Source organism: Prionailurus viverrinus, chromosome D2 (genome assembly GCF_022837055.1).
Source record: "Prionailurus viverrinus isolate Anna chromosome D2, UM_Priviv_1.0, whole genome shotgun sequence".
Classification (NCBI taxonomy): Eukaryota; Metazoa; Chordata; class Mammalia; order Carnivora; family Felidae; genus Prionailurus; species Prionailurus viverrinus.
The window spans coordinates 72440416-72460461 of NC_062571.1; the positions used below are offsets into that span (position 1 = coordinate 72440416).

Consider the following 20046-nt stretch of genomic DNA (forward strand, 5'->3'; position numbering starts at 1 on the left):
TGTTTTCATTATGATTTCCTTAGAAACATTCTAGCTTACTACAAGCTATATATAATATATAATATACAAAATATATGTTAATCATTTGTTTATATTATTGGCAAGGCTTTCAGTCAACAGGCTATTAGTAGCTAAGTTTTGGGGGAGTCAGAAGTTATACATAAGTTTTTTACTTCATGCAGGTTCCATAACCCTAACCCCTGTGTTGTTCAAGAGTTAGCTGTACTTAAACATACCCTTTCTCCCTGCCCTTAAGCATTTTGGAGTTAAAAAAACCTCTTCTTTGTATTGTGCAGTTTGTAACCTTACTTACTTTAAAGAAAACTTAGTTTGTTAAAATCATCTGAATATATGTTGAACTAAGTCATGGAAAAACTAAGTAACTTTCTTCAGGCCCTGAAAGGGAGACCTCCCTGTAGTTTATTGAATAGTATTTGTAGTCCCAGAAAAAATGACAGCTCATCGGGTTTGCTTATTGACATGAGTTTTCTTTGTGATTTAAATAAATTAGCAAATATTTGTTATCTACTTAAGCTTAAACAGGTACAAACTTAAACAGGTACCAAGGGGAAGGTAAATGAGACCTAGCCTGTGTTCTTTAGGAACTTGTGTCCTATGGAGAACTTTTGTGTTTAAATGGAAAATGGTCTTAGATTCTAGCCTCAGGCGATTCTAAACAGGTTTTCACCCACATGACTATCTGGCAGACATCCAGAAGTGATCTAGTACACAGAACAATTCATCGTGCTACCTGTCCTGCATGTTGTGAGACATCCAGCATCCCTGGTCCTCGAATATTAAATGCTGCTGATGTTGCCACCCTCCCACATCACTGTAACAATAAAAATGCAGTTTTTAATTGACTTTTGAGAACAGCTGACATATAGGTCAGGTAGCTAAGACAGTATGCAGTAAATGGCAAATGAATGCTCTTAAGTCATTTTTGTTCTATCTAGACAAATGCTATTTTTAGCTGTTGTTTCAGATACCTGAAAGTTCGCTCAGAAGAATAAGAAAAGAAGTGTGGCTCAGTAGACTCAAAGCTCAAACTATATTAATAATAGGGCCCTTCTGTTCTTTCACGCACCTTCCTTTATCCCTAAATAGCTTTTGACTGTTTGTAAATACACATTTGCGTGTCAATCCCGAAACTGTGGGGCTGAGACCTATCTCTTTTGGTCCTCACTATATTCTTGGTGTCTAGGACAACGTGTGGCATATAGAATAAAGCACAGTGTACGGATAAATAAGGCAGGCAATAGAGGACGGCAAGACGGCAGCCGAGTCGCACAAAAGGCAGAGCATCCTCCTGCCTTGTGCTGCTCTTTTCTTATCCCCATCCAGGTATTGAGTCTTGGGCACAATTGCTGGCCTGAGGACACTTGGCTTCATTGTGTTGATCTGCTCTTCAGTGAGCTCAGGGCGTGAGGACCATGGCTTCCCGGGCTATCTTAGATGTGAGCCAAGCTTCTGGGAAGGCCTGACTGCTCCTGTGAGAAGAATAGGTTTCTCTCTCTTGTGGCTTTTTTATTGGGAGGCAAGAAAGGTGAAAGGAAAGTGGTATCTCATGCTAATCCTCTGTTCTAAACACTGCAACCCCTAGGTCCCAAGATAGGATGTTACAAGGTCTTTTCCAGTGGGTGCAGCTAATGTATCTCATGGGAGTGGCTCTTCTCGGACTGTGGTTTGCTGCCCACACTTCCTGGAGGAAGCTGAGGAGTTGAATTGGATCTCAGATTGCAATTTAAACAACTAGGGCACACGCTCTAGTACGGCTGCTGTGTAGATAAGTATCAGTCATCTTGTGGTGCCTTTTGTTTGTATTTAAACCTTTTTATTACAAAATATTACACAAATAAAGAAAAGTGAGCGAAACTTAAATTTACAGCTCAGTGAACTATCACGAAGCAAACCTCAGTGCAGCTACCAGTCAAGAAATAGAAGATTCCTAGAAACTCCTTTCGAGCCGCATTCCATATATCACATTCTTCTGTTGACATTTGGACTTTATGAATAAAGCTGCCATGTGTATTTTGTGCCTGTTTGTTGGTGGACTTGTACTCATTTCTCTGGGAAAGACACCCAAGTGCAATTGCTGGGTCATAGGGCGATCCTCCTGTACTGGAAATTATCAACGATTTTCAAAGTAATTGTGTAACTTTGGATTTTTACCACCAATAAATGGAGTTTCACTTGCTCTACATCCTGGGCAACACATGGCATTAACAGTGTTTTTAATGTTGGCCATTCTGATGAATGTGTAGTTGTATTTCATTGTGGTATTAATTTGATTACTAATGGGATTCAGCACTTTATCGTGTGTTTTGGCTTCTTAGCCATATTCTTTTGTGTATTGTTCAGGTCTCTTGCCCATTTGCTTTTTGGTTTTTTTTTTTTTTCTTTCTGTATTGAGTTGCCTTTTTAAAAATTGTAATTTGTATGAGATCTTTGTATACTCTGGGTATGTGTTCTTCTTTTGTTACGTGTGTTTTCCTACCCTGTGGCATATTTTCTACCTCTCTTGATTGTGTCATGGAAAACAGAAGTTTTTAGCTCAAGTTTAGTTTACTTTATTAAGTCTTTCCCTTTGTGATTAGTCCAGCCCTTTTGGTACCCACTTAAAAAAAAAAAAAATCCTCCCCCAAAAGCATGAAGATATTTTTCTGTATTCCAGAAGCTTTATTGTTTCGCCTTTCACGTTACATCTATGATCCACCTTTTTCCCCCCTCTTGTATGCATATTCCTGTATGGCCCAGCACTTTTCCCTACTGCATTGCTTCTTTGGTCACCGTCACGCACTTCATAGATAATGGGTTTGTTTGGAATCCATTTTGTCACACGGGTCTGTCTATTCTTGTGCTAACACTGAACTATCTTAATTACTATGGTTTTAGACTAGATCTTGATATCTGAAAGAGCAAGTCTATCTGATTTTTTATAGATTTTCCCTATAGGTTTTTTATAGCTTTCTTCTCAAAGTAAGAAAGTTGCTTTCTGTACCTAACTTACTGTTTTTTGTTTATTTTTTTTATTTAAACAGTTTTTTTAAGGTTTTATTTATTTTTGAGAGAGAGAGAGAGAGCTAGAGCTCCAGAGGGGGAAGGGCAGAGAGAGAGGGAGACACAGAATCTGAAGCAGGCTCTAGGCTCCGAGCTGTCAGCACAGAGCTGGACGTGGGGATCGAACCCACCAATCATGAGATTATGACCTGAGCCGAAGTCGGATGCTTAGCTGACTGAGCCACCCAGGTGCTTCTGTTTGTTTTAAATAAGCTCTATGTCCAGTGTGAGGCCTGAACTCAACAATCCTGAGATCGAGAGTCACATGCTCTGCTGACTGAGCCAGTTAGGCACCCCAACTGTTTATTTATTTTTTTATATCATGAGCACACATTGAATTTTATCAAATACTTTTTCTTTAGCTGTTGATTTTTCTCCTTACTCAAATATTAAACTAACTTTACATTTCTAGAGTAAGCCCAAATTGATCATGATCTGTTATCCTTTATATAAATTGTTGGATTTAGTTTGCTAATATTTAGTTTAGGATTTTTGCATTTTTGTCTGTGAATGAGATTACCTTCTGTTCTTCCTTCCTGTTAATGTCCTTGACTGGTTTTAATATCAGAGTTATGCTGACTTCATAAAATAGGTTGGGGGGGGTGGTATTCTCTTATTCTCTAGAATTTGTGTAAGGTTGGCATCATTTCTTTTTCAAACGTTTAGTAGAATTTATTGGTAGACATCTGGGGTTTTCTTTGTTAGGAAGGTTTTAATCATGGATTGGATTTCTTTTCTAAATATAAAATTTAGTATTTTTTTATTTCTTGTGTCATTCTAGATAATGTTTTCCCTAGGAATTTGTCCATTTCACCTAAATTTTCAAACTTATTGGTATAGAGTTGTTTATAACGTTCCTTTATGACCTTTTTATTTTGAAATGATATCAGACATATTTTTGTAGTTTTTAGTATGTAGATCTTTCACTTCTTTTGTATATGAAATCCCTAAATACTCCATATTTTTGAATGCTATTATAAGTTGAATTTTAAAAATTTCAGTTTCTGATAGTTCATTCTTAGTATAGAGAAATGGAGTTAATTTTTAAATATTGGTCTTATGTCATTTGCCCTTGCTAACCTCACTAATTTGAGTCACTTTTGTGTAGATTCCTTGTTAGTGTGGATCTAAAGTAGACATTTTTCCAGGTCTCCATTAGTTCTACTCCTCAGACACGGCTTCTCTGGGGTCCCTGTCACATTCCCTGTGTGTTCAGCCAAGTTTCTTCCTTCTGGATGGTTGGAATTCATCCAACCTTATAAGAGCTTGCAAGAGCTTTGGTGGCAGTTCTTTGGTTAATTTTCTGGCGTCTGTCTTATGTGCAGCTTGGAATTGAGCTGGGCTCAAGTGGACCCCTGTAGACATCTCCTTCTCTGTTTGGTTCTCCCAAATTCCAGTTGCTGCTGCTTCCCCAAATTCTGATTTTTATTCAGTGAGATTGTTACTGGCTGGTGGATTGTAAAATTCCTTGGTTCTTGTCTTCTTGAAGGAAAGAATTCAGTCGAGAGACTCCATAGAGAATTAAACAAAGGTTTTATTTAGCAAAGGGAGAGTACACTCCAGAAAGGTAGCAAAAGAGCTTGGTCTACGCGAGATGATGCGGTGTCTGGGCAGAGACTGGGTAGTCCCTGACAGTTTCCTACCTGCCATCCTCCTTTCTCCCCTCCTGCTCAGGTCTGTCTAGCTGCCTCCAGTAGCAAGATTACAGTGCTCTTTTGGGATTCCCTTCCTTACATCACAGTTCAGAAAGTACCTCCAAGCAAAACAAGTGATCCTCAGAAAGGCCCTGCCTGTTTCTTTCTCTTCTCTCAGGGATGATAGTCCCAGCTGTCTGTTGTCTAAGGTTTGAAAACAATTGTGTATTATGTATTTTCCCAATTAAACAGTTTATAGTGGTAGGACTTATCCAGTAACAGTTACTCTGTCATGGTTGAATATTATTTTTAAATCCATAGTTAAGTATCGACTATTGTAAGTTCACAGGTAGAGTCAACAGATTTTAAGCAAATAATATGTGATATGATCTTACATATATTAATTTTATGAGAATGACTTCTTAAAATTAATTTCAGGGGCACCTGGGTGGCTAGGTTGTTTAAGTGTCTGACTCTTGATATTGGCTCATGATCATGATCTCACAATGGTGGGATCAAGCCCGACATCGGGCTTCATGCCCAGCATGGAACCTGCTTGGGATTCTCTCTCTGCCCCTCCCCCACTTGCTCACTATCTCTCTCTCTCTCTCTCAAAAAAAAAATATTAATTTCAGGGGTACATAAGTGGCTCAGTTGATTAAGTGTCGGACATCAGCTCAGGTCATGATCTCACAGTTTGTGAGTTTGAGCCCTGCTTCAGGCTCTGTGCTGACAGCTCAGAGCCTGGTGCCTGCTTCGGATTCAGTGTCTCCCTCTCTCTCTCTGCCCCTCCTGCTCATGCTCTGTATCTCTCTCAAAAATAAACATTAAAAAAAATATATTAATTTCAAATGAATACTGCTGGCACATTGATGATTCTAAACAAAGAATAATTACCCAAGTCCTATGACACTTTTATCATACCCATCTTCTTTTACCAAATGTATTTCTTGGATAGTTATTGGATATAATTGCTTTAGAGATTTTATTCTCCATTTCTTTTTAAATCCTTTGGAGGTAGAGTCTTTATTCTTAATAATTATTGTTTGGATTGGACTAATGGCAAGATTTAGAGATAGCCAGCATGCTTCACTACATACTCACGTAGTGAACATAATAATCATATGATAAAAAAATACTTATTTTATTCTAAAATAGTATATTCACCTTTATTGTAAAACAACTTGTTGCATAGACCTTGCGTCTGGTGATTCAAACTTCAGAAGAATCATTGGCCTGGGTGACTTTTAAATGTCCTTTTGACCTTGAGATTCTATTATTCCTCAGCTGATTCAGCAAGAATGTCTTGAGTGCCACTGTAATTGTGTACCTTATATAAGAAGAAAAGCTGCCTTTGCCTTTAAGGGCCTTGGAATTTAATTGGTGAGATAATACCTGCCTATGTATAGTAGGTAACATTTACAAATTGTGTATGGTTAATTGCAGAATGAACAGCACAAACCTAAAATGCCTGAGATGTTAAGTCAGAGAAAGAGACCCTGGCAGAAGTAATGACAAAGAACACGTCTTGTCATCTTATGTTGGGGAGTGTGAGTAAAAGACAACAACTGAAGCAGGAAAAGGAGTATACATTCACAGGAATGTTAGGAAAGAGGCCAGCCTAGCAGAAGTAGAGAGCCGTTTCAGTTTCATTTAGTCTTATTTTGAAGATGTGTGGCTAAGCCATGAACTTAACAGTACGTTGCAATTGCTCTGCAGTGGTATCAGCAGTGACATTTCTTCAGCAGCCATGCTTGGTGGTAGCACTGGCCGCCTAGATTTGAAAGCGTTGCGTCACTAAGGTGGCACCAGTAATTGTTTTAATGTTGCGGTAGAGCAAAAATTTCTCACGGAAAAATCCTTACCCTGTCATGAGCTACATCTGTTTGAAAAACAGTATGAACAGAATACCCATCTGAGAACTGTCTTTTTGGACTGTTAGGTGTTGGAGAAATTCTTTTGAGTTCTGTGGCTCTTCTCTGTGTGAGTCTAGTAGATTCTGGTCTTTTGTTTAACCTGAGACTCAAGGTCACACCGAGGTTAAGACTGTCTCGCTGTGTTGATATTGAAACCTGGACACAGTATTCCATGCTGTTGTTTAATTTTTTTTCCGGTGATACAGTGATAATTCAAGGCACATTAATTAGGTTTTGCTTAATGTTATTTCGTAAAATCAAATGTAACTATGTATCAGAATAAAAAGTTGAAATAAACGTCCTACAAAGTGAAAAAGAAGCTCTGTAATTTCCTTCCATTGACTGTGACCTAAACAAGTTATAGACTATTTCTATAATTATTGAATATGAAATATACATAGTCATCTATAAATACGAAAATCCCAAATACTGAGTTTCAATGTGTTATAGTTTTCATTTGTTAAAATTATAGAACTATAATATTATAGTACTAATATTTTATAGTTAATACAGTTGATATTTTGTGTGAAAGAGTATTAAAGGCTGGAAACATGATTAAGTAACCTACCGAAAACTTGTATGTCTTCATTCAAATTTTCTAAAATCATTGTTAAAAAATGCTTAATAATCATGGTATCCTTGCTGTGTATATTGTCTTTTCACACTGGCTTATTTTGAGGCAAAAGTCAGACTCCTAAGAGTGTTTGATGAAAAAGAACAGAGAAATTCCAAAAACAGTGAAAGGAGGGAAGGAGACAAATACAAGTTTTCTTGGGGACAGAACTGAATGTAAGTGTGTCAGTTTTATTCCACCGTAGAACTAGCAGGTAAAGTTTTTGATGTGGTTGCTACTTAATAATCTTCAATACTGGGGGCACCTGGGTGACTCAGTCCGTTAAGCATCCGACTTCAGCTCAGGTCATGATCTTGCAGTTCTTGGGTTCGAGCCCCACGTCAGGCTCTGTGCTGACAGCGCAGACCCTGAAGCCTGTTTCTGATTCTGTGTTCTCCCTCTCTCTTACTGCCCCTCCCCCACTCATGCTGTCTCTGTCTCTCTCTCTCTCAAAAATAAACATTAAAAAAAATTTTTTTTTTTAAATCTTGAAAAAAATAATCTTCAATACCGTGTACATTATTTATAGTATTTGATGCCTGGAGAAACTTAGATAACTTAAGCATATTTTTTTTTTAATTTTTAAATTAAACTTTTAAATTGATTTTTTAGTTGACATTCAGTGTTACATTAGTTTCAGGTGCACAACAATGCTTACCATCTGTCATGATACGAAGTTACCACAGTATTATTGACTCTATTCTCTATGCGGTACATTTCATTCCCGTAATTTACTTATTTCATAACTGGAAGCTTGTATTTCTTAATACCCTTCACCTATTTTGCTCATTACCACTTGCCGTGGTGAGCACTGTGTAATGTATATGTCAGATCGCTGCATTGCACACCTGAAGCTAATATTAGCATCGTATGCCAATTATACTTCAGTTATTTAAAAAAAAAAAACTTATATGAATTTTTCTACTTGTTTTCTGATCCCCTCATTTTTTAATGCTGCGGTACCTTTTCTATAGCTAATGCGCCATTTTTCTCAGCTTTTCTAAAGGCTGTAGTAAGCACCAGCTAAATGCATATAAGATGATGGAGTCATTTATTGGAGAAAAAATTGAAGCAAAGGAAATTTAGTCTTAATATTAGACAGTATAAGACTTTCTCCCCCTCTTATCTCATTAATGTGTATTTTATTCATCTCAACAAGGTAGAATTTGGCCTACAAATATGTGTTGATAGAAAATTTTTAATTGCGGGGCTCCTGAGTGGCTCAGTTAAGCACCTGACTTCGGCTCAGTTTATAAGCTCACAGCTTGTGGGTTTGAGCTGCGTCGGGCTCTGTGCTGACAGCTCAGAGCCTGGAGCCTGCTTCGGATTCTGTGTCTCCCCCTCTCTCTGCCCCTTCCCTGCTCGTGCTCTGTCTGTCTCTCAAAAATAAACATTAAAAAAATTAAAAAAAAAATTAATTGAAATTTCAGAGCGTTCAATGCTGTGAAAATAGCACATATTCTGTAGTTGTTTGTTATCTTTTTCATTTTTTGGCAGATAAAATAACACAAGAAGATATTGAAGGCATTCTGCAGAAATTTACTGGGAATATAATGCAGGTACCTCCCCTGTAAGTTCACTTACTGAATTTGAAGAAATGTTTAATTTTTATTTTTCAGTGTTTAACATCACTTTAATGAGAAAACAAACAAACAAACAAAACTGCTTCCTTCTTTCTGTGTATGGTGAAGCACGTTTTGATCCGACACAGCGTCTGCTCCAGTAGAGGTGGGACTGACTTAGGCAGCTTGCAGAGCTTCCGGCACTCTCTGGGGCGGCGCGATGCCGTCTCCTCTGGCCCTGGATGCTGCCACGGCCTGACATCCGTGCCGGTCCAGTGCTGATGGGCTTCTGTGATTTGCACCCACACGCCTCAGGGCAGGTCTGGAGCGCAGAGAGGTCAGTTTTCCCCGAACTGCTGCGAGGGGCCCGGTCCTGTCCAGTGCTGCTGTCAGAGCTGTGATTTGTAATCCAGTGGCTACTTTTGTTCAGGCATCGGGACCATTTCCTGTGGGCCCAGAATCTTATGCTTCACACTTCTCAGCAACAAATGAGACAGATGAAAGTTACAATTTATTAAAAGTATAAGAATATTGATTTACCACTTAACCATATTTTTTGTGCACATTACTATTTCAAGCAAATTGCTTTTTATTTTAAAAAATGGCTGTATCGTTATGTGTCAGGCAAAGTTACTGACAGTTCTTTTAGCATTTAGTACTTTTTATTTTAAAATCTTGATTTTTTTCAAGATCGCTGAAATATCTAACAGGGAAATGGGTCTTCATAATTTTGCTTCAAATGAAAGTTTTAAAAATTTTGTAGGATATGGATAAATGTTATTTTTGATCATTATTGTTATAAATAAAATATAAGTATGTTTAATTTATTTTAAGAGCAGTTTTAGAAATTTCTTCCCGGGACTGTTCCAAGGATTTCGTAGTCTAATAAAATTTTATCACACAAAGCTAAGATCTGTTAAGTAGATTATCTGCTTCTTTGCATTTTGAAATGTTTTGACAACTCGTATGTGAAAATGAATATTATTGTAATGGAAACTGTTTCAAGGAAACATAGTTGAGACCATTGTGACCAGAGGCCTTGTCACCGTGTCCTTGACCCAGAACCCGGACCAATGAACAAACATTTGTATAGACCACCTCCACAGAGAAGGTGGAAGGGTAAAATTGACAATATTGCTCATTGGGTACCAGATTAAGCTTTCGCTTCTAAGATATTTAGGAATTCCGTCCCTGGCACCATCACGGAACAGATGGGAAGGAAAAAAGGAGTCCGCCTGTTAGAGAGATTTTCCATTTAAGTGCCGCTCGTCATCCTTTCTTTCCATGCTGTAATCTGGAGTTATGCTCTCTCATTCTTTCTTAACCTTTTCTCTCTCCTTCACGCCCTCTCTGTCTCTCTCCCTCATCTTGCAAGCTATTCTGCATTAAAGAAAGACGGACAGAGACTTTCAACCTTGATGAAGAGAGGTGAAATAGTAGAAGCGAAACCTGCCAGGCCAGTTACGGTGTACAGTCTCTCCCTTCAGAAATTCCAGCCACCATTTTTCACATTAGGTAAGGTGGAAAGACTTGAAATCATGTGTAGCTAGTTACATGTACTTTTATCTTGCATTCGGCTGCTTTCGTGTAGTTTAATGGATCCCTACGATATTGGAGATTTTTTTAAACTTGAATTTAGGTAAGGTTAGGACTTGTTAATACCTTTTCGAAAACACATTTGACGAACATACTGATAGCTACATGGAAGTTCACAAATGCTTTTCTAAATGCTTTTCTTATTATCTTATATATAATATAAATATCTCTACATTGTAATATACCTATTATATTATAAAGTTGGAAATAAACATACCTTCGATCTCTAATGGCAAAGAGTAGGTAAGGGATATACACTTTCAAAATTTTATATCTTGTGTTTTTACTCTATTATGGATGGTTGTTCCCCCATTTTGGCTAGTACCTGGTAGTTTACATTCAGCTTTAAAATTTAATTTGTCCTTTAAAACAAAGCATTTTTAGTTTTTGGACAAGAAATTCTAAGGATAGAGTCATTATTTCTCCCCCTTCTTTGTTACCTGCAAGTTACTGCTAAAGATCTTGACAATATGGAGACAATGGGTAAGGCACAAGTGTTTGCTTACACATGGGGTACATTTTAATTCAGGTTATCAATTTGAATGTGTCTACAATTTATATTTGAAATAAATTTAAAAACCAAAACGTTTGTCTCTATTGTTTGGGAATTTGATGATCTCTTAGTTGCAGAAAGTAGTAGCTGAAGCCACGAACATCTATGAGCTGTGAAGAATTGAAAGCTGTGGTTCTTCTGAATTCTCAGGCTTCCTTAAACTGATCCTGCTCTTTCTTAATTTCACAGTGACTACTAACTAGGATTCCCTTGAGAAATAATTTCCCAAAACTTTTTTTTCCCTATATTCTATTGCTTTGACATACTATTTAAGGTGTATCAAGTTCCTATAGAATGTGGTTTTTGTACAGTTAAAAAAGTGAAGTCACTTCTTTAGTTTCCTGATTCTAAAATATTTGACAAATAATGAGAAAAACATACTAAAAAATACCTCATTCCATGAAAACAAAGCAGCTGGGTCGGCACGGTAGATATTATCTATGAAAGGAGGAGAAGCTTGAATTTTTCTGATTGCATTTTAGTTGTAAATAGTTATTATGTTCACTTATTTTGTAATAGGCCCAAAGAGTTGTCTTTTCACCAACGTCAAATATAGTGCAAGAGCGATTATATACCTACTTTGATCCTCGTGCTCGTTTTTTAATCTCAGCTGTGGTCCCCAACCTTGAGCCGATGGGGAAGAAAAAAGAAAATCCCCAGGTAGTGAGTTTTGATTAATTCCCTCAAGTGGCTTTCTTTGTAGGATAAGACTATAAGCACCAGGAATGTAGTTCTTTGTGTGGAAATTCAGGATGTCTTGTGGACGAATGAAAATAATCCGGAGCCCTGCTCTTAACCAATAAGCACATAATCTACTGTGGAGATGTTTACATATGCAGTCACTCTGGAACATTGTGTAGTTTTAGTTATTTTATGACTTCTTCAGGAATATTTCCAAGAGAACATTTACATAGATTGAGCTCTCCATGTAGTATATTTTCCCAAACATAATTACCATCCCTGATACGGGGTTTTTGTTGTATTTTTTGAGTGTACCCATCTGACAATATCTTAAAAATCTACAGTTTCTGATAGCGAAGCTGAGATGTCCCACCTATTTAAAACCGACAAAATGGAAAAGGTGTAGAAATCTGAAAATGTTTTTTTAAGCGTCCAGCTCATAATATCAAAGCTGAGACTCCTCACTATTTAAAACCTATTAAAGGAACAAGGCTAAAGGAATTACGTGGTGTAACTTGCCAGTTTTTTTAAAAATGTGTTGGTGAGGTTCTGCTGTTTGCTCTCTCCACACTGACTTTTCAATCTCACAAACACATATGCTATTGGATGAATAATTTATGTTTTAGCACATAAATATTTTATCACTCGATTGTTTGCATAGTGCATTTTTACATTTGTTTAGGGGCATCATTTCTATGTAAAGTGGATTTCATGGGAGGTTAGCAATTTACCATGTCACTGTTAACATTCCAGATGTTGAATGTGGAGGAGGTTTTTATATCAGAAGCTTGGTCAGTGACATTGGCAAAGGTAAGCATAAAGATGAATTATGAATTATCATTTAGAGAGTAATACTCGCTTTTGATGGGAAGAGGGAATTTTCTATTTTTCCTATCTCTGAGTGCCGGCCTTAGGGAACTGTACCCTTGCTGCCTCCAGCTTCAAAAGCATTGTAGGTTTATGGCATACAATTATCAGCATCAGCAGCTGCAGTGAGATGCTTGTAACAACAGGAGACAGAGAGAGAGAGGAGAAAATGAAGATGGGAATAATGAAGGCAAGAGCCAACATAATTGCAAGTATGAAAGATTTTAACTCAAATGGGATAAGATAAAAAGATGGATCCGTCTAAAAGTTACTTTCATTGATGCAAGTAGCATTTTTTTTTAGAAACTGGAAGGCATAGTCCTACAAACAGCTAGAAAGTTGCAGTCCTGGCCCTGCCATTTCCTGGCGGTTGTGGCACCGGACAGGTCAGGTTACCTCATCTGCAGATGAGATTAATAGTTCCCTCCTGGGCTTGCTTCACGGTTAAGTAAGAAAAGTCTGTGTAAGTTCCTTGTGGCCTTTGAAGCAGTTTATAAGGTGAGTTACTAAATACCATTTTGCTACTTCGTCATTTGTCAAGGCTCTTGGATCTTAGATTAGCTCATTACAGTTTTACATTTGGGGTGGTTTTGAGAGGTTGGAATCCGAGGTGTTCTGTCATTTGAAAAATTATGATGACTGTGGACTACTGAATCGTTGACCCTGTGGATTTTCTTTTCGCCTTTTGTTGCCGTAGAACTGTCTTCCTGTGCCAACGTCCTAGAGCTGACCCGAACCAAGCAGGGGCCGTTTACGCTAGAAGAGCATGCCCTTCCTGAAGACAAGTGGACAATTGATGACATCGCCCAGTCTCTGGAACATTGCTCGTCTCTTCTCCCGGCAGAGCTGGCACTTAAAAAGTCAAAACCTGAGGAGTCTAATGAACAAGTTTTGAGCTGTGAATATATAACCCTAAATGAGACAAAGGGAGAAGAGGATATAATTAAGGCCTCTTAAGATTGGCTTGGGGTTGTCGTCATTTCTTGGTTGACATTTGAGTCCTGTGTACAGAATGGCAAGCTACATGCAAGAGATGAACAACTGTTTCTTTTTTTCTTCCCGCATGATTTTTTTTTCGCATGAAGAAAAATGTCCATCATTGACAGTTTCCGTGGTGTACAATTTATGTGCTCTACATTATAAATAGCTTTGCAGTGACTTATTCAGTTCTTTGGCTCACTGTGAAATGTTGTTTTAGGATGTTATTATGTTGTTCAGTTGGATTCAGGAAAATCAACCTTCTGATTTTGATCTTTCTTCAGAGTCTTTTTCTAATCAAAGAAAAAGAAATACAAGCTATATGTTTCTTTGGTGTCACAAGACTGAATGTAACTTTGACTTTATTTTGGCTTCCTAGTGGCTCTATTATTTTGAAGTTCTTATGTTTGAAAAGACCATTATTTAACTTACATTTTGGAGTTTACAGTTATTAACATTTATTTGACAAGACTTGTACTTAACCTGGTAATAGCTATGTTTGTTTAGCTCTTGGAAACGAATAAACTTTTATAATAAATATTTGTAAATAAACCAAATTGTTGCTGCTACCACTAACAGAATGTAAGAAGACTAAATATTTAGTTAAATTCACGTCTACCATGAGTGCAAAGGACAGCCCCGTGGCTTATATTTGGCAGCTACGTGATCTTTTCCTGATGATTTCATCCATACAATCAACCGCCCTGTACCAAGTTACTAAATAGCATAATTTTTTAAAAAGTAAGCCAAGGAATGTGTCTTCAGTTTAAAATTTCTTTTGTCTATTTTTTAGTATTTATTTATACCTCTACAGGGCATTAATCCCTGTGATACTGTTTTTTTTTTCTTTAGTTTGCTCTTTCAAATTATATTTATAGACGTCGAGATAGCTGCCATACATGTCTAGCTAATCCCTTCTGCTCTACATATTTTTAAAGTTATTCTCCAACATTTTCATTCAAGTAGGTTACTGAAAGTTCCCTAACCCTTTTTAACATAATTTTGCAAATGTAGTCACAAAATGGTACGTTTCACATATAACGAATCCTTCATATTTTTATTATGGGAAAGCAATATATTATGTGGCCAGTCTTTAGAAATGTCCAAATTCTGCTTCATTTATTCAGATAAATATAGTTCCTAAAGGAAGAATAGTTTAAAATTTCATAAATCAGATGTTTCTAGATTTTTATGGATTGCCTCTCTTTTAAAAGTAGTTGCCTGTCTGCAATCTCCAAAAATTTCAAACCTGTAAAATCATGGGATTTTATTTGTAGTTAACTGAATATAAATTCAGTACGAAAATTTATAAAGCCTATATAGCTTTTTATATATGGAGCGTTTTATCACATTGGCAAGGTATCTTAAATGAAAATATTAAAAGTAATTCTGACACACAAAACTGTAAGGAAAAGAGTTTGCTATCTCAATGCATTAACATAAAATACCAAACACACAAATTTGTAAGTTTACAACTTTACTTATCTTGTGCCCCGCAGTTTGTCCCACTCAGAAGTGGAGTCCGCCTGTCTGCTGGGGTGGCCCAGGTGATAGGTCGTCAGGCATTGCCAGTTAAGGTCCAAATAGAGGGAAATTTAGGTTTTAGGAAACAGTTGGGGCATTTCTGCTCTATTTCTCAACTTAAAAATTGCCATGTATAAATTTACTGGTGGAGAAGAGTAGAGATTATGTATCTTTTTCTTAATATTGAAAACATTGAAGAAAATTTTGCCAAATAGAAAAATTACCCACAATCCTCACCATCCTGACGCAGGGACTTCAGAACTTTAATTTTGTATTACCATTTCCCCTTTTTTGGTTTACATAATTACAGTCTTAAGACACCTATATTTTCTAATCGACTATTTTTTCATTTCATGTTCTGAGATGCCTTGTATTTACTTTTGATAATTATTATTTTAATCATATCACTTCATATTCAGTTTACTTAAACCATTATCGTAATCCTTGAACTCTGAAGTTATTTTCAGTTTTACTAGGATCAATTCCTGGGAGTGGGATTATTGGCAGAATAAGAACACTTTTATGGCTCTTCGTATGTTTGCCTTATTGCTTCCCAAAGAGTTATAACATTTTACACTGGCACCATTTAAGTATCTCCGTTCATTAAAAGTTTACAGCTTTGGGTGGATGTTTCATATGTTGTTGCTAAGGTAGTAAGTATAAGAGTTCAAAACTGCTCTTAATTTGCTTTTGTGTGACTTTTTTGTATACTTTGTTCATTTATATAAGTAAATGTCTTAATGGTTTCTTTATACATTTGTAGGAGTTATTTCTGCAGTAAACACTTGGCAGCAAGTATTTTCGTGGCCTGTTGTCTTTTTAATTTTCATTTCATTTTTCATTTTTGCTAACTAGATTTACGAATGTTAATAACTGTTCCCCTCTTATAGTGGTCAGATTTATGAATATATGAATATATGAATAGTTAAAATTATTTTAACTTTAAAGTATTCTTAACTCATACACAGCTGAAACTGATCAAAATGCTCTGAAAAGTTCCAAACTCATCGATAAATACTAGACTCTCAGGAGAAAATGAATTTAAGTACTGATTGTTTTGTTTTTTTTCATTATGTAGTTCTAGGCCTAAATTTACTGACATGGTAAAGTTGTTTTACTTGTAAGAACTTCTTCCTGAAAATGTTTCAACCTGGAACATACCAAATTACTGTCTACACTTCAGATTTTTTTGTATTTCTGAAAAATATTTTCGTCTTAAAAGTCATCACAGGTAGTCATAGGATTGTTTTATGTATGATTTTGAAATTTATGAGCATTAAAATAATACAGATTTTCTAATTCAAAATCATAAAATTTGAATAAGGGCTAAGCTCACATTTTCTTATGCTGACTAGATCTTTTCCTCTTAAATACTTGAATTAATACAAGCTACTGATCCATCATCAGAAATGATTAATTTTGTAAAAAAAAAAAAAATAGTGCTTTATATATCAGGTCTTCAGTGCATTTTATACTTCTCTGACCAGTTTGAAATTTGTGTCAGACTTAAAATGGGCACTTAGAGGTTCATTTAGATTGTGAGTTCTATTTCAAAGGAAGAAAGTAATTTACCTTCTGTCATTATGTATATAATAGAGAAAATGTCATTGAAGAGGCACTCTAAAATGTTGAAAAGAATTTAAAGAGAGGAATATAATAGATAGCTTATGTATTGAAATCATTATGATGGCCTTGTAGTCAAATCTTTAGAAGACTTGTCCGACACTATTTCCTTACAGTATGTGTGGGCAGCCCTAGCCTGGCCTAATCATTAAGTATCATTTGTTAAACACTTACTATATGGCATTTGAATCAATAATGCCTCATATTTTCAACTTGAGTTCAATTCTCTTGATGAACAGGAATATTTCAGATTGCTGTTATAAATGGTGATACCAGCAGGAAAGTTGAAGTCAGAATTTACTATTTTGTTCTTCTTACCCATGACTCTTAAAATATAACATTAAGATAGTTTCTGTCTCCACTATTAATCAGCTTTTTGATCCAGGCAAATCAATCTTTCAGGGCCCCAGTTTTCTTATCTTTGAAACAAAGGGGGCGGACCAGTCCATCTCTAAGAACTTTTCCATCTCTAAAATAGTAGGCTTCTGAGTACAAAATAAATGTGTATTTCTTCTGTTCAGAAACTCATAACCTGAATTTGTGTTGTTCATTAAATTCTCTTCCTTTGTCACTTTGAATAGTGCATCTCTTCCATCCAGTTGTATTAGATTTACGTCCCATCTTCTCATTTTGTTTTATGTGTCTAATTACTCTTTCATATTTTCTCTCTCTGCCCTCTGTGCTGTAGCATGGGGAATTTTCTTGAATCTTTTGCACGTAATGAATCCCTTCTGCTATTTCAGTTTACTGCTTAATATATTCATTTTAAGGATTATTGTATTTTTAGAAAATTTCTAGAATATCTTTTCTTTCAAAATCCCTCTTGTGTGCCGTCTTGTTCTTTCATCAGATTTTAGTTTAAATATATATATATTTAAGTACAGCTTAAATAGGTATTTTTTTTTACTTTTGCTGAAAATATCTATACAGAAAATTGCACATATCATAAATGTATAGCCTGATGAATTTTCACAAGGCAAACACACGTGTAACCAGTGACCAAATCAAGAAACTGACCATTACTAGCCCACCAGAAGGCGCCTGAAGTTCTCTTCCAGTCACTAGCCACTGACCCCCACCCTACCACCAAGGGTAATCACTTCTAACATTATAAATTATTAATTTTCTTTTGTGCTTTATATATACAGAAGCATGCAATATATACTCTGATGTCTGGCTTTTTATATGTATTTTTTAATCTACTTCCAAGTTAGCATATTGTGCAACGATTTCAGGAGTAGATTCTGTAATGCTCCTTACCCATTTTAGCCCATCCCCCCCTCCCACAACCCCTCCAGCAACCCTCTGTTCTCTATATTTAAGAGTCTCTTCTGTTTTGTCCCCCTCCGTTTTTGTATTATTTTTGCTTCCCTTCCCTTACGTTCATCTGTTTTGTATCTTAAATTCCTCATATGAGTGAAGTCATGTATTTGTCTTTCTCTGACTTATTTTGCTTAGCATAATACACTCTAGTTCCATCCGTGTTGTTGCAAATGGCAAGATTTCATTCTTTTTGCTTGCCAAGTAATACTCCATTGTATATAGATACCACATCTTCTTTATCCATTCATCCATTGATGGACATTTGGGCTCTTTCCATACTTTGGCTATTGCTGATAGCACTGCTATAAACATTGGGGTGCTTGTGCCCCTTCGAAACAGTACACCTGTATCCTTTGGATAAATACCTAGTAGTGCAATTGGTGGGTTGTAGGGTAGTTGTATTTTTAATTTTTTGAGGACCCTCCACACTATTTTCCAGAGTGGCTGCACCAGTTTGCATTCTCACCTGATGTCTGGCCTCTTTTGCTCAAAATTACATTTGTGAGATTCTGCCATCTGGTTGCCTATGGTTGTAGGCTATTTATTCTCCTTATTGTTTAGTATTCCATTGTGTGAATATACCATCCTTTATTCATTGTACTGAATGATAGGCACTTTATTAGCTTTCAGCTTTGGGTATTTTTTTTTAGTATTCCATTATATCTTACTCATTCTATCTCAATTTTGGCTTGCTACTTCCGCCTCTTTTAAAAGATGTCTTAGTGTTTGACGTAGGATTTATGATACACGTCTTCAACTTATCACAAATTCCCTTCATTGTACCACCTCATCTATCATGTAGACACCTTATAATAGTATATTTCCATTTCTTATCTCCAGTCTTTTGTGCTGTTTTCATATATCTTACTTTAACATATAAACCCTATAATATGTTGGGCTTTTGTTGTTCTTTGTTTTTACTTTATCTCTTTAGACCATGGTTCAAGCAAACCTTTTCTGTAAAAGTCAATTGTAAATATTTTAGAGTTTGCAGGCGTATGGTTTCTCTCTCTTGCAGCTATTCACCTTTGCCACTAGCGCGAAAGCAGCCACAGACAATACACGTAAATGAATTATGTTCCAATAAAATATATTTACCCTCATACTGTAGCTTGCTGACCACTGCTTTAGTCTGACAGTTATCTTTAAGATTAAAAATTGTAAAAAAAAAAAAAGTATATTTATCTATGTGCTGGTGTTCTTCATTTTTCTTATGCAGAACCAAATTTCTTTCTGCTGTCATGCTCCTTCCTCCTGAGTAAATTCCTTTAATATATTTTTAGCACAGGTCTAAGAGCAATGAATTCTCTCAGCTTTTGTCTGAAAAATGTTTATTTCATCTTCATTTTTGAAAGATTTTTGCTGGGTATATAAATCTGGGTTGGTTAACATTTTTTTTCATTCGGCACTTAAATGGTGTCATTTAATGATCTTCTGAATTGTGTAGTTTCTCTGTTGTCTATAAGGTTTTATTTTTTATTTTTAGCAGTTTGACCCTGATGGATCTAGGTGTATTTTTCTTTGTATTTGCCCTTTTGGGGGCTTCTGAATTTCTTGCATTTTAGTTTGTTTTGTCAGTTTTGGAAAATTCTCAGCCATTTTCTTTTCAGATATTTATTCTACTCCATGCTCTCTTTTTTCTCCTGGGACTCAAACTATTATTATATTCAACCATTTAAGTAAGATTGGCATGCCGCTATTGGATGCTCTGTTGTTTTTTTTTTTTAATTTAGATTTCAGTTTGGGTAACTTCTAGTGACCTGTCTTGAAGTTCACTAATTCTTTCCTCAGTCCAGTGTGTAGATACACCTATTAAATTCATCTCTGATAGCATGTTTTTAATTTTAACATTTTGATTCAGTTCCTTTTTTTCTGGTTTTTATCTCTCTACCGAAATTCCCTTTCTGTTCATACACGTTGTCTACCTTTTCCACTGAGTCCATTAACATATTACAGTTATTTTAAAGTCTTTGCCTGATAGTGCTACCATCTGGGTCATACCTTAGTCTAGTTCTGCTGATTGTTTCATCAAAGTCTTTTTCTTTTCTTGTGTGTGTGTTTCATAGTTCTTGATTCAATGCCAAGTACTGTGCATAAAGTGGACTGAGGTAAATAG

The 20046-nt window shown here is 36.2% G+C and overlaps 1 protein-coding gene across 1 annotated transcript in view; it reads left to right on the top strand.

The window, feature by feature from the left end:
• Nucleotides 1–15782, top strand: part of TRUB1 (TruB pseudouridine synthase family member 1) — a 37063-nt gene extending 21281 nt beyond the window's left edge. Inside the window, exons 5-8 of the mRNA XM_047825598.1 lie at nt 8721–8793; nt 10161–10300; nt 12369–12425; nt 13180–15782. Of these exons, the coding sequence (XP_047681554.1) occupies nt 8721–8793; nt 10161–10300; nt 12369–12425; nt 13180–13439 (530 nt within the window). The 3' untranslated portion in view covers nt 13440–15782. The remainder of the gene's footprint in view (nt 1–8720; nt 8794–10160; nt 10301–12368; nt 12426–13179) is intronic.
• The last annotated feature ends 4264 nt before the right edge of the window (nt 15783–20046 follow it).